The sequence below is a fragment of the Varanus komodoensis genome, unplaced genomic scaffold, assembly GCF_004798865.1.
Source record: "Varanus komodoensis strain SLA01 unplaced genomic scaffold, ASM479886v1 scaffold4, whole genome shotgun sequence".
NCBI lineage: Eukaryota > Metazoa > Chordata > Lepidosauria > Squamata > Varanidae > Varanus > Varanus komodoensis.
Genome location: NW_025335941.1, coordinates 56,134,518 through 56,159,479, shown reverse-complemented (window position 1 = coordinate 56,159,479; position 24,962 = coordinate 56,134,518). Strand labels below are relative to the sequence as shown.

Here is a 24,962-nt window from a genome sequence, read left to right as displayed (position 1 = left end):
GGTGCATTTTGTATCTATGTGGGAGAGTATCATCTCTGTAATAAGAAATTGTGTAAAACAGTTCTCATTGTCCAGCAGAAAGCACATTTCTCTTTAGCCTAGGCAAGCAACAGGTTTGTGCAACACCAGTTCAACAAAGGATTTCTTTTGTGTGCATTTTTGCATTGGTTGGATTGATTTCAGCAACCCAAACATTTTCTTCTTGAGACTGTGCTGAAGAGACTCAAAAAAAGGACATAGACTTTACACTTTATGTTGTGAGCCGCCCCGAGGCTTCGATGAATGGGGCAGCATAGAAATGTTTTCATAAAATAAATAAATAAATAAATAAATAAATATAAGTTTTTGTAAAATCAGGCAATCGAATTGTCATATTCCCAAAATTGCTTGGCTAAGAGATAGACAAATCTCAGACTGGATTGCATTTACACTGCACACATAGAATTCAATCTCAGCTTTTTTGTTCACTGTTGTTCTGTTGGTTCCTTTCCATTGTTGAAATGGGTTTGCAAAGTTCAGTCTAGTCTTCCATGTCCCTTTCCATTTTTGACTCATTTGTTGAAAATTGATGTTAACAATCCCTCTTTTGCATTGCAGAGAAGCAGCTGTGTATGTGAAAAGAGGAGATAACAGAATAGGCCGTGTTTACAAGAAGGCAATTTTCAGACAATTCACAGATGAAACATACTCTCGGGAAATTCCCAAACCATCTTGGCTGGGTTTTCTTGGTCCAGTGATGAGAGCTGAAGAAAAAGACACTTTTATCATTCATTTAAAGAACTTTGCTTCCCGGCCTTATTCTGTCCATCCACATGGAGCCTCCTATACAAAAGAGTCTGAAGGTAAAACAAAGAGCTCCTTTTCTCTGTTGCTATTTTAAATCCACATGACCACTGTTATCTTTAAGAGCCAGTGTTATGATAACGATTCTACAGCCAGCTGCTTTCCAGATGTTTTCGCCCTTGAAAGATCTTTAAGCCTTGGTCACTGGTGAGGGGTTTGCCATCCAAAATATGTGGAAGTCATACAGTTGCTTATCCTTGGGATAATCGGTTGGACTTGGACTGGGGAAACCTGGTTTCAACTTTTCCCCACATATCTGTGAGTGTAATGGAAACTAACAGGTCACAGCTAGAGAGGACTCAGATTATGATGTCTTTCTAGCTTCCTGTTTTATTCAGTGGCTGTCCAGACACTTCCTGAAGCCGACCACATCATTGCATTCTCTGGCTTTTGCTATACAACATACTGCCTCTGGAGGTTCCACAGAGTCATCAACATTGTACTTATTTATTCTATTTATATGCCACTCCACTAGCCATAGGCTCTCTGGGCAGCTTACATCATATTAAAATCCAGAAACGGACTCCATGACTAATATCCATAATATCTCTGCAGCAGCATCTGCAGACTGTGGAGGCCATCCCTCTCCTGTGAACGGCAGGTGTTGCTCTGGTTGCAGAAGGATGATTGCGTTCATGGCTGGCATATACAAGTGAGCTGTGCAGTGTTTCAGTGTGGAGCACCCCTGTTCATTGTCCCAGTGAGCAAGCCATCCCCTCTTCCAAGAAACTCCATTCCATTTCCTTTCCCTCTCACTTTCCTTTTCCCATTCCAGAACCATCAGCATTCCTCAGACATGGCGCATACTCAGTCCTTACTGGACTGTTTTGGGAGGGTTCCCCTCTTCATTCCCCCTGCTCTAGCAAGCTTCCACACAAGGTTTTCCTTGTGCAACCACACTGCTTCATTGACGTAATGTTGGGAATGCTGACATTGTTGTCTTCAAGTTTGAGATACTCCAAGCTTTCTCTCCACGTCCTCCATCCTTTTTCTTATCACAAAAGAGAAAGTGAAACGGCTGTACCACACCTCATAATTAGTAGTGTTAGAAGTTCTCCATTTGGAAGCATTTAAATTTATTTAATTATTTATTTATAACATTTTAAAGCCTTCTTTTCAGCTGAAAAGAGCTCACAGGGTGGCTTACAAAGATTGATAATAAAATACTTCCCGGACTTGGGCTTACAAACTAAAAGACACAACAGAAAACAGCTTGGGAGGAAGAGGGACACTAATTCTTTGTTATAATGCTCATGCAAGGCTTCTGTTTGGGCCAGTGGATAGGACCAGTAGAGTTCCCCCTTGCCACAGGATTCCGCCTGAGAGCTTCTACTGGGCCCTGGGCCATGCCCTGGATCAGGCTAGCATGTCCTGCCATTCAGCTCAGTACTCCCAGGGCTTTTTACTCATGAAAACTTTGGGAGTCTCCCACCCCTGCTGATATCACAGAATCATAGAACAGTAGAGTTGGAAGGTGCCATGAAGGCCATGGGGTCTAACTCCTTGCTGTTGCAGGACATATACTTCTTGTGCATGGGTCATACTCTTTTGGCTAGAGAAGATCCACACACCTGTGAACTTTGGAAACAGAGGGAAATATATTAGGATTTTAAAGACCTACCCCACAGGGTTGTTGTGAGGATAAAATAACTTGACAGAAGAGGAGGTTATGTAAGCTGCTGTGGGTACCTTGTGGAAGAGAGCTGAGATAAAAATATAATCGGTCAATAGATCAGATGGATTTTTAGTCTTAAAACTGTCTTCTTACCTTCTCTGCACCAGGAGCTCTCTACCGTGATGGAACAGGGGGCAAAAGCAAAGAAGATGATTTTGTTCTTCCGGGTACCAGTTATACATACACCTGGCCAGTTTCTGATGAGTTTGCACCTACTTCATCTGATCCACAGTGCCTGACTTGGATTTATCATTCGCACATCGACACACCGAAAGATATCAACTCTGGGTTAATTGGGCCTCTGCTGGTTTGTAAGAAAGGTACAGGGCTTAGAATCCTGAAAGCCGTTCTGGTGGTGAAGGTTGGCTTGTTGGGCCACAAGATGGCAGGTCTGCTTGAAAGAATTGGCATGCATGGGGATATTCAGGGCAGGAGCTTAAGAAACAAACAGGCTCATAGGGGAGAATACAGCCTTTTGGATAGCCTGGATCCAAGCCATACAGGGCTTTGCAGGTCATCTCCAGCACTCTGCACTGTGCCCGGAAACCGCCTGGGAGCCAGCGGAGCTGCGTCAGCAAAGGAGCTGTGTGCTTCCTGCCGCACTCTAGCAGCAGCTGTCTGAACCAGTTGGAGATTTCAAGCACTCCTACTTTCCAGGCAGGAATTATTACACTCTGTACTGGTTCCAAACAAATTTACTTTGAGAATATGGATTAAAACGATTCCATGGTTCGTTTTCTTAGGATCGTTAGACAATACTTCAGTGTCTGTGGATGGCTACCCAAAAGGCTTTGCCCTGATGTTCAGCGTTATAGATGAAAATCTCAGCTGGTATTTGGAGGAGAATGTCAACACCTTCTGCTCAGATCCCAGCACCGTTGATAAAGAGGACGAAGATTTCCAGCTTAGCAATAAGATGCACGGTGAGTTGATGCCATCAAGATACAACACTTGTTTTGCAGCCATAACTGGATGTTTGGGTTGGGCCTCTAGCTGCTCCTCATTTATTTATTTTCTATTCCACCCAACAGCCAAAGCTGTCTGGCTGGATCACAGCAGCACATTTAAAAGAACAATATACATATACCATTAAAATGCATTAACACATTTTAATAGTTAATAATACAAAATTTAAAACCAAATTTACAACAAAAAAGAGAGAAAAACCCTGGTAAACCCAGTCCAGCAGTTAGCAGGCCCCAGTAACTAATTAAATGCCCTGCAATAGAGGACAGTCTTTACCTGGCGCTGAAAAGATTGCAAAGTTGGCACCAGATAGTCTCAGTAGGAAGCTCATTCCAGAAAAGGACCTTCTCCTTGATGCCACCATCCAAGCTTCCCTTGGATATGGCAGTCTGAAGTAGCCCCTGCAACTTGATTGTAGTGTCCAGGTAAATGAAGGTTGGGAGAGGCATCGTGGTCCAAAGCCATGTATGGCTTTATTGTCAAAATCAGCACCTATCCATCTCTTAATCTGAAAACTTCACAAACAGCTCAGCATATATTGCTCGGGCAAATTGCTTAACTCCATGCCCTCTCAGTATCTCCAGCGAAAGAGCGATGCTAGAAAACTGTGGTGGTCAGGAGCTACTTGTGCCTCTAGGGCTCGACCGTCAGGCCAAAATCAGGGGAGCCCAGATGACCCCCTGGACGTGGCAGGTAATGATGGCCTCAGAAATGACATTTTATTCCTGTCCCCATGCTATGATTTAAGCGAGCTTAATGTGCAAAACTGTACATGTTCACAGCATTTTTAATATCAGAGCTTGCAGTTTTGCTATTGTTCTAACTAATGTGGGAGTAGTTGTAAAGGAATGTAGAAGCAGTTATAAAGAATAGAATGGTGGTGGTGATGAGGTGTGGGGAGAAGAGATATTTTTGTTGTGTCTCAGCCCCTACTCTGCCATAAGATCATTTAGTCCAGGGTCCAAAATTGCCTCGGCGCACCGCTCTGTGGGAGCCTTTTCTGCGGTTGCTGTACATCACATCCCTGAACTGCATGCTGCAATTTCTCACTATGCAATTTAGTCTTTTGGGGTCTGGACTGACCCCAGCCACCAAGATTGGCTATTGGACCTTCCTGGACAGAACATTTCCTGATCCAGTTAAGCCTTGCTCGAACAATATCATACCGCCAACACATTCTTGTACCGTTTGGCCCTGATTGTCTAGGGGGAAGCTAGGCGTTACAGTCCGACTGGATTGGGAAAAGCTTTTGTAACTGAGTGTCATTTTTTCCTCATTCTATTACATGTTCACAGCAATTAATGGCTATATTTTTGGAAACCTGCCTGGCCTGGAGATGTGTGCCGGGGAAGTGGTGTCATGGTATTTATCTGGGATGGGAACTGAGATCGACATGCATTCTGTGCAGTTCTTTGCTCACACCTTCCTTAACAGAGGTCACAGAGCAGATGTGGTCAGCCTCTTTCCAGCCACCTTCATCACGGCAGACATGACTGCAGAGAACGTTGGGAAGTGGCTTTTGGCCTGCCAGGTCAATGATCACATTCAAGGTATGTGGAGACACAAAAGACGCTTATATACCATTCAGGAAACAGCAAGACAATAAATATTCAGTGTAGCAGTTAGGCCATACCAAGCAATAGCAAAAGCAACATTACAGCAATATCAGGGTGCCTTGCAGAGTACAAGGCAGCAGCTCTCTGCCCCAAGGAGTTTACAATGAGAACTTTGACACAGAGAGACAGGAAGGGATGGAAAGGAGAGACAGAGGCAAACAGGGAAGCAAGATCACCTCCTTCAGTTGCACATGCTGCCGTGTCCTTCCAGAGGCAGGACTCCTGATATTGCCACTCAAGTTGCGTTGCGTTGATTCCATCTTTTCCTTCTTAACAAGTTTCTTGGTGTTGAGAGGACAGATGGGTGGTTACAGATGAAGGATAGTGACATCTCACCCTCTTGGGAGAATCCCATGTCTGAGGCAGGGCAATTGCAGGATTAAAAGTCTCATCTAGAAATACAGGCTGAGCTACAGTTGGGCAGGCAGCTGAATCGGGGGCCAAATTCAGCACAGCTGGGCTCCCAAACTGGCAGGCTGGTGCTCACACAGACCTACACCCCTGCCCCCAATCCAGCGCCCTTTCTCCCTACCAATCATTTGGGGCTTCCCAGTTTTTGCAGTATCCCCCCTCTTTAAATGATCAAAATGCCTTTCCTTTCAGGCTTAAAACGGTTTAAGATAAGTATGCTGGAATTTTGGCGTACCCCTTATGACTTTGGCCTCATCCAGCATGGGAATGTGGACTTGGCTGAAACTAAATTGAGCCCGTGGTTTGGAAGAGGGTCTGAACCCCTGCAGTGTGAATGGGAACAAACAGAAGGAGGCTGGAGACCCCTTACTCTGGGCAGTGCTGGGGACACCTTCTTTAGCAGTTCTCCTTAGCATATGAATATGAACTGAAACGGAAAGCTGGAGTGCTTGTTAGCACAAGTCACATGACCTTGATGCATTTGGGAGCCGTGTAGGAACCACAGAGTTAGTCGAATTGGAATTGGTTGTGTGGTGAGACCGGCAGAGATTAAATGCTTCTTGTGTGTGCTTTCTGAACTGCAGCTGGTATGATGGGGCTCTACAGCATTAATGCCTGTGGTCAAAATATTATGAAGCCTTCACAGAGCGGTCAGGAGAGAAGATACTTTATTGCTGCTGAAAGAATCCTGTGGGATTATGGACCTGGTGGCATCAATAAATTCACCGGGCAAGCTTTAAATGCGACTGGCAGGTCAGCGTTCCGATACGTTTATTCTGTTTTCCCTGGTTTTCTTTGAACTAAGACCTGAAATACTCATTAGCACATGAGATGTGACATGGATGTAGCTTGAAGCATGAGCTGTTGAGTGAGGGACTTTATGATGTTTCTTCTTCTTTTGTCACATTGGCTTTCCTTTCTTCCGGAGAGAAGCACTGGGCAGCAGCGGTGGTAGCCACAGAACAAAGATCTCCACGTGATTATTAAAATTCCAGGTTTGAATCACTGCTTAGATGCAAACTCAAAAGCCACTTTTTCACAGCCTCAGCCCCCAATCATAAGTATCAGGACTGACCTACCACAAGCAAATGAGAGATGCTTGACTCCCCGAAGAAGCCGCAGGCTCTAGCCCACAAGAGCTGAGCAGGGCTGTCACTGGCACAGCATCTAGGGGGGCACTCATTCATTCCTAGCGTCACCCTAAGTTGGAGGCAATTTGATGACACATCACATGTGGTGGGGAACATCATGCATTCATGCATTTTGAAGCATGATGCCTACAGGAAAAAGAAGGGACAACCTTTCCTCATGGTGGCGGTCTCACAGCCTAATTACAACTCAGAGATATTTTTGCGTGAGAGACACTGTTTAGGTGGCAGTGTCTCTTTCTCTCTCTGTGAACGTGCATAAGACATGTGAATGTGTGTATCAGTTAAAGAACAAGAGAGTGTGGAGGCATGTGGCCTGAACATGGTCTTCAGACTATGAAAACTACTTAACCTGTGATCCACATCAGGTTTTGCTGTTGGCATTATTTTTACAGCCACATGGGGTAATGAATAGAGTTTGATTTTGCTATAAGGAAAGACTAAAATCCCCAATTAGCTACAATGTTTACTAGGGTGAAACTTGATTATGGAAGAGGCATCTGGCTGCAAACAGAAACCAGTCCCCACCTCCTTCTCTCTCCACTGTTATTTATTAGAGAAATCAATTCCTGAATGCACATCATCATCATGGACCTCTCAGTGGAGGAGAGAAAAGGCTGTTGCTTTTAAAAGCAGCAGCATGGCCTGCCCCATTTCATTACTTCTTCCCGAGGTGACCTCAGGCTCCTATTCAAACTAAACTCCCATAAACCACTGTGTCATTGGGAGGCTAAAAGTGCAGCCGGGAGCTTCTGAGAAGGAAAGTGGGATGCACATAACATTATTTTTCATGTCGTGTCTGTTGCAATTTTTGATATTTTGCTTTAAACGGAGCATTGCTTTAAATGGATATTTTGACATTTTGCTTTAAATGGAGCATTGCTGATCCATGGCCAACTTTCTAACTGGTATCAATGCTTTGTGCTCTCACAGTGAGTCGGCACCTTTCTTTACGCAAGGGGATGAACGAATTGGAGGGCAGTATTGGAAAGTTCACTATGTGTCCTATACTGATGGAAAGTTTGCCCGAAGGAAGGAGCAACCTGAAGCTGCTGCCCACCTTGGCCTACTTGGTAGGGTTGATCGTTTCAGATCTTGAATCCTTTTGTGGCACTGGTTCCAGTCACAATATGCATGCAATGGAAGTTTGGTCTTGGTTTGAGAGCCCTACATCACCTGGGCAATGGCCGGTCGTCGTGAAACTCTGGCCTAGCTTACAAAGACTGTACACTAAACCTATATCTGGGTTGCACCATGTTACTGCTGTACACACACACATGATTTTGTGTGTCCTTCTTATATTTGGTTTCTGTGCACAAGAGAGCTTTCAATCATGGGACACTCTCTGCTCCTAGTCTGAAGTGGTATCAATAGCCACAGTTTTACCACTGAGATGTAGCCCAGAATCTGTTGAACAGGTGCATTCGCTGTTGATTAAGGAGAAAAATAGAAAAATATTTGTGGACTCCAGAGCCCTGGCTGCATGGGGTGGGGGAAGTGAGCCAGCCCCCAAGGTGGCATGGATTTCGTACATGGAGGGGGGGGAGAGATTTCACCCCCTCAGAGAAAGCTATGTACTTTCCCTGAACATTTCATCCAAGTGTATCAAGAATTAAAAAGCTCATTGTTGATATCCCTGTTACAGTCAATGAAGAAATTCTCCAAGGCTGTAGAACAGGGTAGCCCCTCCAGAAGTTTTGGCCTTCAGCTCCCATCAGTCCTTGTTAGCATACCCAATGGTAAGGGATGATGGGAGTTGGAGGGTCACGAGTTGCCCACTCCTTCTCTAGAGAATGGACTGAGGTTAGGCTCCACCTTGGATCCATTTTTTAAAATATTTATTTATTTAAAACTTTTGTATACCATCCCATCACAGACATCTCAGGACCGTTCACAACAACATCAATAAAATAGAATAAAAATAGAAGTAAGAGTTAGCACAGCATCAGTATTAGGTATAAAACCACAGATTAAAACAAGTTAGCAATTAAAATAGTGGGAGAATAAAAGGGATTTTGCCTGGCACTGAAAGGAAAGAACTGTTGGCGCCAGGCAAACCTTTCTGGGAGCGCGTTCCACAGTTGGGGTGCCACCACAGAGAAGGCCCTCCTCCGGGTAGCCACCCTCCTAATCTCTTTCCAGGATGGCTCCCGGGAGGGCCTCTGACTCAGATCTCACGGGGCACATAGGGGAGAGGGCACTAAGCCAAAGCAGTTTGGTGCCTCAAGTTCCAAGTCACCGGTGGCAGTTCTAAGTGAATATTTTCTCTGTGCACAACCTAAAACAAAACCCAACACTGACTGCGCACAGACTTACAGTCTAGAACAGGGGTGGACAACTATGGGATATACCAGGGCCATTTAAAAAAAAACAACTGAATGCCATCTGTAGCAGCGATAGGGCATGAAAAGGGTCAACTTCATCATATTTGCAGGGTAATTTTGATGTGTTGAGCACTCTGTAGTAGCTGCAGATCCCTGAAGGAGTCCACATTTGTTGCAAACAAGCTCATGATGACCTTCCTGGTGCTCTGTAGCATCTGCAGATGCAGTTTCTCCCTCTCCTTTTTTAACAGACCTTGTGGGTCAGTAGGACTGGCCAGGGGCTGCATCCAGGTTTAGTAAGAGACATGACACATCATGAACAGGGATGCAGAATGCAAAGGCTCAAACACACACAACATGTTGAGAAGGACAGAAGAAAAAGATGGTTTTTAAAACAGTTCTTGCAGGTGGGGAATGAAACAAATGTAAGTGGGGAGAATTTGCATGAGAATCTGAAAATGAAAGCCTGAAGGTGGAGATCTGGACTGAAAAGGAGACAGGCAATCATTTTTCAGGGTGCTGAGCACAATTCTGCAAGAGGGAGAGCTGCTCGTGGTGGGTACTCCGACCCCACCATTGGCTCAGGTAAACAAGTTCTAACTTCTGCAAAATACTGGGATAGGAGCAATGTGTGTACACAATATGGGAAGCAATGCCTTGCTCGGACCAAGAATGATTGTCTATTTCCAACCTGTACCTGTGCTTGCTGTTGCTGTAATCCTGTTAGATGATAAGTGGACTTAAACAGTACATGAATGAGAGTTCACCAGGGGCCTCTTGTAGTTCTTTCTTGCATGGAAAGACAAGCATCAATAAATGTATTCTCTGACAGGGAAGTAGAGAGAATTGTTTTGTTAATGCACAACTTTTCTCCCCAAATGACTCTTTTCTCACCTGTTTTTCAAGGCCCTGTTATCAAAGCTGAAGTTGGTGACACCCTTTGGGTGACATTTGCCAATAAAGCTGACAAGAACTACAGCATCATGCCCCATGGAGTAGCTTTCAGCAAAAGTTCAGAAGGAGCTCCTTATGCAGATGGTAAGTTGCAGTTGTGATGTCTCTCTGTCACATTTGTGTTCCTTGTATAATCCCTTATTTTTCTATCAATATGTTACCCAGAACTTTTTATACCAAGCAGTTCTTATGTGCTTTTGATTGCTTACTCATAGAAAGGGCAAAAGCAGCATTATATGATGAAGGGGGAAATGATGCTTTCTCCTTGTGTAATTGAGATATTCTGCTATAGGGCAGCACCACCTAGAAATTATGTTGCAGAAAAGCAAGAAAGGAAAAACTCTGATATAGAGCTCAGAAATTAATTATGTTGACATAACTAAACGCAAATATACTATATTTTTCGCTCTATAAGACGCACCTGACCATAAGACACACCTAGTTTTTAGAGGAGGGATCCATGGAAAGCTTCCTGATAATCACAGGCACATTCCCCATCACTTCCCCATGAGCTTCATTAAAAGACAGGTTGCCATTTGAAAATACACACCGACCTGTGATTAACAGCTCTCACCTGTGCCAGAGGAGGGGGCAGAGCAGGGCACGCCGAGCGCGTGCCAGCCAGGTGTGGTGTAGCCTGGCTGGCAGCGTGCCAGCGGTGGTCTTCCAGGCGGCACAGTGGCGGCAGGTCTTCCCAGGTGGTGGGGGTGAGCAGCCCGTCTCTCCGTGCGGCTGGCAGGTTAAAGCCCGCAGCTCCTCCTCCTCCGCACGCATCCCCCTGAGCGGCACAGGTCTCACCTGCGCTGGGGGGCGGGGTGGAGCACGTGCGCCGAGCACGTGCCGGCCAGGTGGTGCCACGTGGTGCAGGCGGGCCGGCAGCGTCCCAGGCGTTGGGCACACACACATTCGCTCTATAAGATGCACAGACATTTCCCCTTCCTTTTGAGGGGGGAAAAAGTGCGTCTTATAGAGCGAAAAATACGGTAGATATTAACACCTTTCTGCAGAAAATCCTCTCATCTGCATTTTTAGTGTTAGTTGCAGTTTCAATTTGGAGGATACTTTTCACCTCCCTTTTGTTTTAAGGGCATCAGAAGCCAGGAGCTCATGTTAAACCTGGTGGGACCTTTACCTACAAGTGGAGCGTTCCTGAAAGTGTTGGTCCAACAGACAGCGATCCGCCATGTCTCACCTACCTCTATTATTCAGCAACCGATCCAGTGGTGGATACCCAGTCTGGTCTTGTGGGACCTCTACTAGTCTGTAAGAAAGATGCTCTGAAACCTGATGGGACACAGGTGATGGATCCCTGAATTCTGAATGAATGAGAGCATATGTTGAACCAAGTGTTGATGTATGCAGATCTAGTTCTGAATTGAAATACATTGTGTGGGCCAACGAAAAATGAAAGGATGGCATAGTTGGACCAGAGCAAGTTCTGCTGGTCATCCATGCTTCGTTCTTTCTATTATTTTTTTACTTCTTAATATCCTAAAATCTCCAAATCATTCACAATATGTATTTAATAAAACCAAGGTAAAAACAATATAAAACTATAAAACTAAAAGCCATAGTGACAAGCAGTTAATGGATTTTAATAAAGTTACAAACCATCACAACAAGACATCTTAAAAATAGAGAAGTGTCATAATCCATTATAAGTTGTGGAAAGCCTGTGTAGGTAAATATGCCTTCAGTATGCTTCTTGAACAACATGTGGAAGGGTATTTCAGAGGTTGGGGGCCACTACCAAGAAGGCCTACTTGTGCGCTGCTACCTGGTGACACTCTATTGGCCAGAGAATGACCACTAAGGCCTTCCCAGAAGCTCTTAGGAATCATCTGGGTACATATAGGAGATACTTGGCTTCTCCAACAGTGGTCATCCTTGGAACATCACAAGGAACTCAGAAACAGATTGGCATAGACCCCTTTGCGGGGGAAATCTGAAGGGCAGGAAAAACAAATTTAAGATAGCCCAGTGAGGACGGAACATGTTTAGTGATATGAAATGCTGACATGAAATATATATGTGTGGGGGTGGGGTGGAATAGAATGGCCCTAATCCTGAAGAGCAGCTGCGCCCTGGAATTGCAACATCCCCCGTGCAATTTTATTGATGGAAGATTCCAGTCCAACAGTTCCTTTGTGATTCCCCTTTGTAAAGTACAAGCTGGCAATATTTTAGCTTGAATGCATTTTGTTTATGTTTTGTTCACAGAAGGGAGTAGATAAAGAATTCTATCTGCTCTTTACAATCTTTGATGAGAATCTGAGTTTCTATCTGGACACAAACATAGATGCATTTACTGGCAATCCCCCAAAAGTTAATAAGGAAGATGAAGATTTCCAAGAATCCAACAAAATGCATGGTAGGGTGGGGGGGGGGGGGGGGGGGGGGATCCTTGCATGTTATATAATAGTTTCCCATCAAGAAAGAAGAATTAGGGCAGAATCCGATGCTATGACAGAAACCAAAGTTTGGTGTGAGAAATGAACCAGCAAACAGCCATGTTGGATCAGATTAAGGTTCTGTCTGTTCCAGCTTTCTGATCATAACGTGGCCAACAAGATGGTCCATGAGAAACCTACAAGTGGCTCATGAGTGTTCTTCAGTAACCAGCATGGAATGTGAACCCAGACTGTTTTCTTCAAGGCAGCTAGTTTGACAACCCATAGCTTGTACTAGGGGTTGTTGTAGTCGTGATGGGTTGTTGTGTTGCCTAAACCTAGGCAACCACCACATTTGGGAACTGGGAATTGCGCAGGAACTCACTCAGTAAGAGTGGCAGAAAGCCCTTGCTGCTCTGGCCAAGCTCAGCTCCAGTTCTAGTTGCCCCAGAAATGCCCAGCTGGCACTTTGCATTGCTGCCACTGGCTGGGTGCCCCTTGCTGGGATCATGAGCCCTTTTAACATGCTCTTCTCTCCTTTTGCGCCCCCTTTTTTCCTCCCAGAAATCACAATTTCTGTCTTGACAGACCCTTCAAAGTGCCCAAGTGGCTGTCAATGGTTGGGAAAAATGTGCTTACAATGTCTGTAATTTCTTTTTCTTTTTCCTTTTATTAGCCACACTTGTGCACAATGCAGAGTTATTTAGTGAGTGTAGGAATTTGAAACCTTGGCTGGGTAAATGTCATGTGAGATACTTGCTGTTAAAGTACCACTCTTGGAAATTTATTTATTTATTTATTTATTTATTTAAAACATTTCTATGCCGCCCCATTCGCCGAAGCCTCGGGGCGGCTCACAACATAAAATTAAAATATAATACATCCAAATATACAACCAATTAACAATATAAAATAAGTCGCCCTGGCCAGATAAAATAAGCAAATATTGTTAACAATTAAAATGATGTTTAAATAAAAAGGTCTTCGCCTGGCGCCAAAAAACAAATAACGACGGCTCCAGGCGGACCTCTCTGGGGAGCGCAAATTGCCCCAAAAAAATGCCAAACAGATTTTTTTTCCTTCCTCGACTGTCTCTTAGCAGTTGTCGAAAGATGTGTTGTCAAGAGAAAGCAAAGGCATATGAGAGCTTGCTCACAAAAGGGGGGGTGGCACGATTTATACCAGCTTTGCAGCAAAATTCTCATCTTTTTCCTTTTTGTCCCAACTGTCCTCAGAATACTACACATTTTGCACTTTCCGAAGTAGCTAGAGGCTTAAAGGAAAGTGCAAAAATGGATCACATCCACTTTTGGGGGGAGAAAATAATTTTTCCAGTGGATACCCCTGTCACAAAACACCTGCCACCCTGTTAAAACTGGCTTTTGACAAGGCAATGGGTGTTTTGTGACAGGAGCTTATACAGCCATCACAAGGAAAGAGGACTAAAAAGGAGAGAGATTTGCATAATATTTCCATATATTGATTCATATGTGTAAATGCAAATTCATTGTTGCATTAAATTAGTAATGGTTATAATTTGAATAGAAATAAAGCAGGGCCAGCTTTACCATTACACAGGCTGATGCACATACTTCAGGGTGTTGGTGGAAAGAGTGGGGAATTGTGCCCCTCACTCTACCAGCCCTCCAGACTGGCCTGCAGCTCCCTCTCCACTGACTCCACTGGGTTTTCTGGATTGCTTCCCCAGCCCCTCTCCTTCTGTAGCATTTGCCATCGTGTGGTGGGAGAGCCAGGGTGGTGCAGCACTTAGAGTGTTGGATTGGAGCCCAGGAGACCCAGGTTCTGGTCCCCTTTCTGCCAAGAAGTTCTCTGAGTGACTTCAGCCCTGTCACTTACCTTGCAGGGTTGTTGCAAAATAAAATGAGGTGTTTTATATGAACTGCCTCGGGTTCCTCACAGGAAAAAAAGGCAGACCAAATATAATCTATCAGTTGAGAAGAGGCAGCTAGCCTGGCTCTCTAGAGCTGCTTCTTAGCACGGATGGTGGTGGCCCATGCTACCTACCTGCCCTTCCCTACTTACCCTGCCCTTCAAATAGAGCAGGGGTGGCCAAACCAAGGCTCGGGAGCCACATGCGGCCCTCTGAGGTTATGTTGCAGCTCTCCGCTCGCTGTCCCCCCACCACCTGCAGGTACCTGCTTGCCCGTGGCTGCCCGTAGCCTCCCCATGGGTGCCCACTTGTGGCTCTCAAACATCTGACATTTATGGCATGTGGCTCTTCCGTTGAGCAAATCTGGCCACCTCTGAAATAGCGGATGCTTTCAAACAGAAGGTGGTTCTTTGGCAGCCCCTCAAACACAAGGCAGCAGAAAGGCATATGTGGCTTCAGTGGATGTACTTACCAAGGCTGCATTACATGTTCCAACAACATGGCAAGCGCAGAGACTCAGCCCTCTCGGGCAGCTCCGCCTGCTGCCTGTCTGGATGGTGAAAGACGAGCACATAGACTGCTGGGTATCTGTGGATGGTCAGGGCTCAAGAATGAGGATGAAGAAAGGCCCGGGTTGCAAGCCCACTATTAGGAGGGGAAAGGGAGTGAGACTCAAGTACCGATCTTGATAATTGTGGAAGCCTGCTCCCCTGCCTCTCTGTTCTTCTTGGCTTCAGCAAATCTCAGAAGATCTGCACAAGCAGCAGAATTGTTAGAGCAGAACATGTAAGATTCTGGGCAGTGCATTGCTGGAGCTTCTCCAGAACACACACACAGAGCGCTTGCACATTTATTTATTTATTTATTTATTTAACACTTTTCTATACCGTCCCATTATAGATGTCTCGGGTCTGTGCAGATGTCTCGGCTTACAACACCGTTAATAAAATAGAATAAAAATAGAAAAAAGAGTAGGAGTGGCCCAGCATCCAATATTAAGTATAAAAACACCTATTAAAACAAATTAGCAATTAAAATATTGGGAGAATAAAAAGGTTTTCGCCTGACGCCGAAAGGAAAGAAGTGTTGGCACCGGGCAAACCTCTCTGAGGATCGTGTTCCACAGTCGGGGCGCCACCGCAGAGAAGGCCCTCCTCCGGGTAGTCACCTTCTGGTAGTCCCAGAGGAGGGCCTCTGACTCAGATCTGAAGGGGCGGGAGGGCACATAGGGAAGGAGGCGCCCCTTCAGGTGGCATCAGGACTCATACTTTGAGACAGAGCAATGTATCCTTCCCCCTGTGACTTGCTCTTCCAACTGCTACCACACCCATAATCCCCCTGCAGGAGGGAGGGATGAAGCGTTGTAACAGGGAAGACCAAACTGGCTTTGTCCACATTGCCTCCCCATGTGATTGCAGTTCCCATAATCCCAAACCGTTGTCTATTTCAGCTGAGTCTTATGGGAATGTGGTCCAGACAAAGAATGACTGGACCATCCATCCGTTCTGCTTGCTGGACTCCTTTCCCACCCTTGGATCTGGCCAAGAAGTGAGGTCAGGTCCCCAAATGCTATCTGTCCTTTGTGCAAAGTGCATGAAGCCTGCAAGTCATGTACAATCTGTTGCAGTTAAAACCACCACCCTGACTCTTCTAGCACCATGAAAACAACAAATGTATTGTGACATAAGCTGCTTGACGTGCAGCCCACTTCATCAGATGCATGCAGATGGTTGTCAGCCGGTGCAGTTTTAATTTGCAAGACTATGTCTCTGAGTTTTCTAAGCTGAGTGATGTCTCTTCCGCCTTTCAGCTGTCAATGGCTACCTGTTTGGTAGCTTGCCCGGCCTCACCATGTGCAAGGATGACAAAGTGTCTTGGCATTTGATTGGACTAGGCTCAGAGACCGACATACACACTGTGCATTTCCGAGGGAACATCATCCAGCTGAGTGGCACAACCAGAGATACTTTCAGCGTGTTCCCTCACACGTCGACAACGGTGCTGATGCAGCCAGACCGAGTGGGTAGGTCATAACGAGTGCAACTTTAGCATCTTTCACCCTTTTGCCTTCTGCTCAGTGGAAATGCTTCTTAAATGCATTTTTAAAAATAAAGAACAGGGGGGTGGTTTAAACACAGCATAGAACTGATGTTGATTCAGGGATCATACTTTGTCCATACTCGGAGCCTCCACTTTGAAATCATAATCCCTCAGTAAGTTCAAAAGTTATGCATACCCTGGTTCCAGGCAGAGTGGGCCACAGGACTGCTTCTGTAGAGAACTTTTTTTGAAGGCAACGCAGAAGCTTCAGTTGGTTCCAGTCCTCACTGGGGCCAGACGGTCAGAGCATATTGCACCAGTTCTGTACCAGGTGCACTGCTTAACATTGCATGTCTGATCCCAGTTCTGAGTGCTGATTTTGACCTTTCAATGGGCCCATGTTACCTGCAGGACTGATTGATCCTCTCCTTGCATTAAGATCAGGTTCAGGTTCTCTGCTTGTTAGTCTGCCACCAAGAGTAGGAAGGCTGGTGGGCACTAGAGACAGGGCCTTCTTGATGGTGGCTCTAAACCTATGGAATGGAATTCTCTTCTGCAAAAAATACAGCTGCCCCATATTTGGCTGTTTTCCAGGTGGTTTTAAAAACTTGTCTCTATTTCCTGGCTTTTAATTGCATGTTTCAATAGTATTCTCTTCTAGCAGGTATTTTGAAAAGGTATTTTATTGAAACCGCTTTTCTTTGAAATACTTTACAACAAGCACAATTTTATTAATATGCTTCCTGGATTATTTGATGCTGTAAACTACCTTTCAAGAAATGGTCTTGAAAGGCAGGAAATTAATTAAATAAATAAGACAGATGTAGAAACTGATCCTAAGGCCCCTGAATATTATCTGGGCAGCCATAGGATAATATGGCTTACCAGAACTGAGACAGGAAAGAACTCTGACCTTAGAGCTGCCAATCTGAGCGCCAAGCTGCCAACCTCCCACACCTTGCACCTGGCAAGGAAAGAACCAAAATGGACCAGTTTCCATCTGAAGGTGGTGTCTACATGCCAGCCATTCATATATTGAACATGATGTACGGTTGTCAATCCATTGCATTATAGGAGGCAAGATCACCTTCTCTGTTTCCTGCTTCCTTCCTTTTCTCTTGTTGCACTTTACCATTGCAATGCCCTTCCACCTGACATTCGGTTCTCCCCTAGTTTTAACTTCAGGTCCCTCCAGTTAACACTGGCTTTTCCCAATTGAACCTCCTTCTCGTTTACTTCCCCAGTAACGTGTCGTGCATTTAACTTTAGATCGTAAGCCTGTGGTGAGCTTGTTTTCTCCAGTTTTCATCAAGCCTTCAATGTTTCGGAGTGCAATAATCAACAGCCTTTTGCTCCATCAGGCAGCATTGTGATTAAATGTCATAGTTTCCTTTCAGGAACTTTCCAGGTGGTTTGCCGAACATTTGATCATTTCATGGGTGGAATGAAGCAGCTGTATGAAGTTAAGCCCTGTGGCAAGAGGCGGCACAAAGGGAGGAAATATGGGATTATGAGGACCTATTACATCTGTGCAGAAGAAATGGAGTGGGACTACGCCCCTGACAAGAGCTGGGTAGAGAAGAAGTTGGAGATGGCAAGCAAAGAGAAGAGGTACTGACAAATAAGAATGAACTTCCAGGTCAAAGGGCAAGTTTTCCTGATGGATTCAAGCACTGCCCCTTCTAGGACAGTCATTTACTAATCACCAAAAATCAGGAAATGCATTATCACAAAAGAGGGCCAAAGAGGCTGCCAGTCTGCATTGTTTTTGCAGATGTAAATACATATGTATAAAAGCAAACCCAGAAAGCAAGTAATTTACATAGAAATAAAATATATCTCACCAATCATGGTAAATATTGTAACCAGGTGACCACCAGTGTGGGTGCTGTCTGGATGCTAAATTCTTGGTGAGCAACTTCACCTCCCTATCCCTGCTTCTTCTGGCTCTTCAAATGTAAACCAAACATTGACTTGCAACCCATCCAATAGAGGTCTCTGTGAAGTGGAACACCTGGTTACCTTTGCATTTCTCTCTTTAGAAGGTAAAATCCAGGAAGAACTCACAGCAGAGGTCAGCAGAAAAACATGAGTCACATCAGGGAATGATTGAATTTGGAAGGCAGAATATGAATTAGATTAATTAGAACAACTAGAAGTACAGGGCCCAACACAATTAGTCTGAAGTTCCATAAACCAGTGGAACAAGCCAATTATGTGACTAGCATGTCCCATTTCATTCAGTGGAACATGGCACCTAAGATGATGCATATTTATTTAGAAGCATGTTCCCCGGTCTTTAATGCAGCAGAGAAGATTTTTCTAAATGGAGGACTGTTAGTGGTATTGACCAAAGGACCTTGCACAGCTCTGTCCATCTTTTCCTCTTCAGATTTTTTTTCTGGTATGAAAAAAGATGGAAGAGATCAAAGGAAGACATGAGAGGGGGCCATGTGTGAAGACTCTTGCTTCCATCACATTTCCTCAGCTCGGCTCCCTGCATGCTGGCCAGTCCTCTCTGTCCCAAGTCTTCCTCACACTGAGCATTTGTGTGGGTATATGGCAGGAGGTTCTGCTTCAGCACACATGACTTGTGGGCTTTGGGTACTTTGCGCAAGACATGTGGACTTTGTACAAAGAAGCTGCTGTAGTTCCCGAGCGTTCATGGATTTGATCTCTGCTCAGCTTCTTGGGCAGGCCTGAGGTCAAGAAAGAAGGCCAGTGAGCACAAAGGGTCTGGTTTCCAGCCTGAACTTTGCCTCCCTGATGAGAGGGTTACAAATCGTGGATCCTCTGTGAATGAGGTCTGAAAGCATTAGAGTTTCATTCCAAGGCACCCTGGCCTGGGACTAAATCCTTCTGAACACAGTGCGACAGGCATCAGAGCATAATTCTTAAGAATGCAGTATTCATCCTTTCAGATCAGTCAGGGCCACATACGACATCTGACCTATGCCTTTCCTCTTCTGAGATCAACAAGGTGAAAAAATTACCTATCCAGCTATTTAAAAGCAGAGTTTGCATATTCAAGTAACACTGCAGTATTGTCATAGTCATCTTTCTTATTATTGTATGAACTTGTAAAAAGGTTTTGAACATTTAACTGTTTTCTTCTTTTAAAAATGTTTTCCAAGCAATGGAAATGTATTTGTGAACCGAACTGAAGACCTCATTGGTTCAAAGTACAAGAAAGTGGTTTACAGAGAATATGAAAGTGGAGAGTTCACAGAGCACAAAAAGAGAACAGCAGAGGAAGAACACTTACAAATTCTAGGTGAGAAACTCAACAGAACCACAAAAGTTAGTAGAGGGTCTGTTCCCTGAGAACTTGACTTCTCAATAAGTCCCACTGAATTCAATGAGATGTACACCCAAATAAGTCCATTTGCAATTGTAGCCTCATTGTAAGAAGAAGGGGAAGGGGCAGACACGGTCTTCCTTCCAGGGGATTGCTCCAAATACATAACTCACGTTATTGTATTAACTTTCAATTATTGTCAATTATTGTTATAAGCTTGCTGTTGGAAGGAAACAGCAGGGTGTTATCCTAGGCAGTGGCATGGCAAGGTTTGGTGTTTTTTTTAATCCAGCCCTCACAACCAGAGGTGGTTTAAAGGTGCGCTGAGTCTTACTGAATGGCTGTGGCAAGATACAGCTGACAATGCAAAGCTTGCCTTACAGAAGAATCAGTGAAATGCTTTTATCACTTCCTGGTTGTTTCTAAGTGCCTTGGTTCATTTTGAATTGCTGCATAGTGTTTACAAGGCAAGAAATAGTCATAAGGGGTATAGCACTGCCTTCTTCCGCACAGTACGAACCAAAGTTGCTTTGCGAGTCACTGCTGTTGTTTGTGAAAGATCCTCCATCGGTGGCACCTTCAACTCCCACTGCTCTCCAGTAGCTGCCCGTCAGGACTTTCTCTGCCCCGTTGCCATGGGATATGTATATCCCTTCTCTTCTGCTAATGTGACTTAATTGCTTAAGAGCGTGGGTGCATCCTCATCTAGGGTCCCTGCTTTGAGCATTCCACTTTGGGTGATGCTGCTAGGAAACCAGCCAAGTGAGAGAGCCTGGCTTTCTGACAGCATTGCTTTTCGCTTCTCTGACACTATCAAACCCCCTCACTGCATTAAGCTATGCATCCAAGAGAAGGAGCAAGTCAAGGACGGAACATTTTAGAGGGTTTTCCTTTGTAGAGTCACTGTAAGTTGGACACAGCTTGGCAGCATGTAGCCCAGAAACTGAGCTATGGGAAGAGGACGGGGAGCATGGGATAGAGTCACTGGTTTAGATAGGAACAGTCAGGTTTGGATAGGAATCCCATGCATGTTTGAACAGGAAAAAGTCCCACAGCACCTAGGATTGCCCAGCTAGGATGGCTGGCTGTGGATTCCTGGGGGTTGTATGATTTTTTCTGTCTTAGCATGCATAGGATCATGTCCTTACTAAACCAGGGTTTAGAAAAGTGTAGCCCTTCAGACGTTGTTCAAAAGACACTTAGATTATCCTCAAATATTGACCAAGATGGATGGGGCTGCCGAAAATTGTCTAACATCTGGAATGCCAGAGGTCTCCACCCCTGCACTAAATGCACTGCCATCTTCCTGTAAACCTACCTCCCAGATATATTTTCCCTGCAAGAGGGGTGTGTATGTGTGTGTTATTGTTGTTTTAACCTGTCAGAATGTGGTAAATCAAGCTTCCTTCCAGGAGATGGCGCAATGTAACTTCACTAGAATATCTTTCCATTAAGAGATGTTCTGTTCAAGCTAGGAATTTGGAAGATGTGTGTTTGTTAAGTAACTTACTTTAAACAACAAGGTCTTCTGGCAACCTCATGATGAATGCCTATATTCATATATATATGCATATGCTTTTGTGGACTATACTCCATCGACAATACTCGTCAAGTGTGAATATGTCATATATTTGATGAAGGAAACAGAAGTCCATGAAAATTTATGCTGTAACAGCCTTGAAAGTACCAGAAGATCCTTCATTGTTTTGCTGCGTGAAATTAGCAGGCGCCCATCTGTAAATTGGTATTCACTTAATATTTGTTGTGGTGCTCCTATAAATGAATGTTCTCCAGAAGGTCCTGTCCTTGTCCTACTCTACTCTTGTAAGCATTTATGTAATACATTTCATTAATAAAAATAGCTTCAGTTGGGGATTTGGAGTGCAGGTTCCATTTTGTGCAGGCTCCTTGTAAAACAAGATTGCAGAACCTGAAGTCCAGGGCTCCAATTTGGCCTTCCTGGGGTCCCATGCTCCCTTCCCCATGTCTCACGCCCTCTTCCTTGACCACTCACCATTTGACGGTTTCCCTGTTTTGGAGCAGTTTTCCCCATTCCAAAAGACTGAACTGCCTCTCTTAAGGGTGAGTAATTGGCAGTAAGAGCTTTATACTTTAATATCTTAGTATTTTTGATCCACCTTTGGTTTTACTAATCCTGGAATGTGACAAAATGTCTCCAAAATTGGATTTCACCCCCTGGCTGAACCAGGTTCCCCAATCTTGCTTTGAAAGGAGTAGGGGGTGTGTTTGTTGTATTTTCTACATTTCAATATGGCTTAACTCTCCAGAACAACTTCCTCTTGTTTTACTCAGGGCCCTTGATCCGTGCAGAGGTGGGCGACTCCATACTTATTGTATTTAAGAACAGGGCAAGCAGGGATTATTCAATTTCAGCACATGGTGTGGAAGAAGAAGGAGCTGGGAGGGAGCCACTCATCACTATGCCAGGTACGGGGTGCAACTCTGCATATTTCCAAGCTATGGAAGATGCCATTCTGTCTTGTCGATTTCGTTTAAGACTTCTGATGTAGTGCAGCTTAGAGTAAAACCTGTGTCCCTGGTTAGTCCCTGACCCAAATGAAAGATGGCATGCCCTGTTTTTTGCAACCTGTCAGATACTTGGCAAAACTTGTTTTTGTGGCCGGGAACACAAATGCAAGGAATACAACTGCAAGGAAAGTACTGGCTTGCCACTCCCAATAGTTTTGCATTTGGTGAAAGCTAGTTCATAAGATACAGCAGTGGTCCAACCAGTACACACACATGCAAAGGTCATTTCAATTTAATCTCCAAACCTATATTGATTTCAATTTAATCTACAATCCTATACCCACTTACCTGAACGTAAGCGACACCGCCCTTAGTGGGTTTAACTTGTGAGTAGGTGCAGTTGAGGAACAACAGCCTCCAAACTCAGAGGGTTGTGGTCATCCAGTGCAGGGTGGGGGGAGCAATGGAGACGATCTTCACCTACCAATCCTCCTGCTTTCCTGGCTGGGGCTAGATCCTGGTTTCTCTGGGCTCCTCCCCTTGCCACCCCCCAGAATGCCCCCTTTTCTGCTTCTCTGAGGTCACCTTTCCAACCTTGGAGAACAGGAAATGCAGGTTTTCCCATGCCAGCTGCAAGGGGGTCAGATCTTTGACTTCTAGAGGGAGGCTGAGAACACCCAGCAGTGCTGTTTGGACACAATCCCATCCAGATGCCCCTTACAAAGGATTTTTCCAAGACCTGTAAACTTTGAACCATAAGAAATTCTGTTTTTAAGATTAAATCCTATACCAAATTATCGAGTCCCATCATTTCATCAAATTTTGGATTTTGACAACATTTTGTTTCAACTTTATTGTTGGCTCTTTTCATGTATGTATGCACACCAGGAGAAATCAACACTTACCGATGGAATGTTCCAGAAAGATCCGGTCCTGGCGTCTCTGATCCCAACTGTATTACTTGGGTTTACTACTCAACAGTGCATTTTATAAAGGTAAATAGGGCATTTCAGGGAAAGGGGCTTGTTCATTTGTACCTGAAGGTGCAATTCTACTCATGTTTAGAGAGAAAAGGGTATTAAAGCCTTCGGCATTCCTGCCAAAAAAGTAGCTCAGACACTCAGGTCTTACAATGCTTCTAATACAGGGGTGTGGAATATGTGGGGCTCAGGAGTTTCCTTAACAGCAATTAAGAAATTTAAGCAATTAAATGCACCTATGCTCTAAAGGCTGTTTGTATTTGTCTCTGAAGGACCTGTCTCCTAGGGATACCTCTATTTGTGCATAGCATAGCATAGCATAGCATAGCATAGCGGGTGTATAGCCAAGAAAAGGAGAGGGCATTTGGTTCCAGGAGAAATATTTAGGCAGAAAGATTCAAGATGCAAAAGCAGGAGGTGAAGCACAAGTGGGTAACAAGCCAGATCTTTCTTTCTTTCTTTCTTTCTTTCTTTCTTTCTTTCTTTATTTATTTATTTATTTATTTATTTATTTTCGATTTATATCCTGCCTTCTTCCTACAACGGGCTCAAGGCAGCTTACATCCTTCTCCTCCTCCATCGTATCCCCACAACAGCAACCCTGTGAGGCAGGCTGGGCTGAGAGCCCGTGACTGGCCCAGAGTCACCCAGTTGGCTCCATGGCCGAGCGGGGACTCGAACCCGGGTCGCCTGAGTCCCAGTCCCAGGCTCTTGACCACTGCGCCACCCTGGCTCTCCCTGGGGATCAGATGCGGCACAGAATATCCGGGCCACTGCACTTCTGTCACATTGCATTCTGATGGGCAGCAGGGTGGTGGGGCTGATGAGAGCCAGAGATTCGGAGCTCCAGGCTTAGTGGATTCCTCCCCACCCCCTCCACTCTGCTTAACATCACCTCTGATGTCGCTGCCAGCCATGCAGTTTATGAAATCTGTAGCTAAGTTTTCAAGGTTGAATTGCGCAAAGCAGCATTTTAAGATTGTTTGTTCTATTTTTGTCTATTTGTTTGAGACAAAAAAACCCACTTGTGGAGGAAGCCCTGTAATGGAGGCTCTGCCTAGCCTCAGTGAGGCGTGTTATTTCAGTACCAAGCTCAAGGAGAGACATAACTATAAAAGCCTTGAAATACAAAAGGAGATTTGTATTTGCAACATATGGGGCATTCCTGTGACAAAGGTTAATGCATTCCTTTGGTAGAAATGCCACTCTAGAGATAACACCTACTGCAAATGCATAAATATTCTCTTTGCATTTTATGTGCTTAGATTTTTGCAGAAGTGATTCTATTTTTAATGTAGGCGAGGGACATGGTGTGTGAGCCTGTGTATCAGCCTTTCCCAACCTGGTGCACACCAGATGTGTCTGACTATAATTCTCTGCATCCTTCCGCCTGCCATGTCGGGAGTTGTCCAGCACATCTGGAGGGGGTGCCAGATTGGGAGAGGCTGTTTAATTGCAAGCTCTGTGTTCAGTCACATTTACTGCCATAGAAGCGTAAACTGGACTGAAGATTTGCAGAGCAATCCTAAGGAATCAAGTGACTCATCACTGACTATTTCCAAAGACTCAACATATCATGCCAGCCAGGGCAGGAGGTCAAGGGGGCTTTACTGAGCTTTTCAGTATGGTAAATCTCAATTTTAGGAATTTTCCTCCTATTGAAATTAATGGGAGTGGGAACTACTAGCACCCAAACTGAGAACTTCTAGAGATCCCTGGCATGCCGTGTTTAAGTGTTTACCACCAACCCTGCAGGCTTACCGAAGATTACAAGGATTCCACTTGTCCCAGGCAAAAATACATGTTTACCCCATCATTAATTTTAATGTTAATGTTAATTTTATATTATTATGTTTGTATCTCAGTGTATTTTTTGTATTTTTGTATTTAATGGTAATTTATTATGTTCTATTGTATTTCAATGTATTTTATTGTG

At 44.6% G+C, this 24,962-nt stretch overlaps 1 protein-coding gene across 1 annotated transcript in view; it reads left to right on the top strand.

Annotated features, from left to right (window-relative positions):
* HEPHL1 (hephaestin like 1) overlaps positions 1-24,962 on the top strand; it is a 36,922-nt gene that overhangs the window by 1,907 nt on the left and 10,053 nt on the right. The window contains exons 2-15 of the mRNA XM_044442695.1: positions 598-842; positions 2,626-2,838; positions 3,262-3,441; positions 4,780-5,034; positions 6,096-6,264; positions 7,593-7,732; positions 9,890-10,021; positions 11,024-11,235; positions 12,158-12,308; positions 16,029-16,241; positions 17,656-17,869; positions 19,393-19,532; positions 21,870-22,004; positions 22,935-23,041. Coding sequence (XP_044298630.1) covers positions 598-842; positions 2,626-2,838; positions 3,262-3,441; positions 4,780-5,034; positions 6,096-6,264; positions 7,593-7,732; positions 9,890-10,021; positions 11,024-11,235; positions 12,158-12,308; positions 16,029-16,241; positions 17,656-17,869; positions 19,393-19,532; positions 21,870-22,004; positions 22,935-23,041 — 2,506 coding nt within the window. The remainder of the gene's footprint in view (positions 1-597; positions 843-2,625; positions 2,839-3,261; positions 3,442-4,779; positions 5,035-6,095; positions 6,265-7,592; positions 7,733-9,889; positions 10,022-11,023; positions 11,236-12,157; positions 12,309-16,028; positions 16,242-17,655; positions 17,870-19,392; positions 19,533-21,869; positions 22,005-22,934; positions 23,042-24,962) is intronic.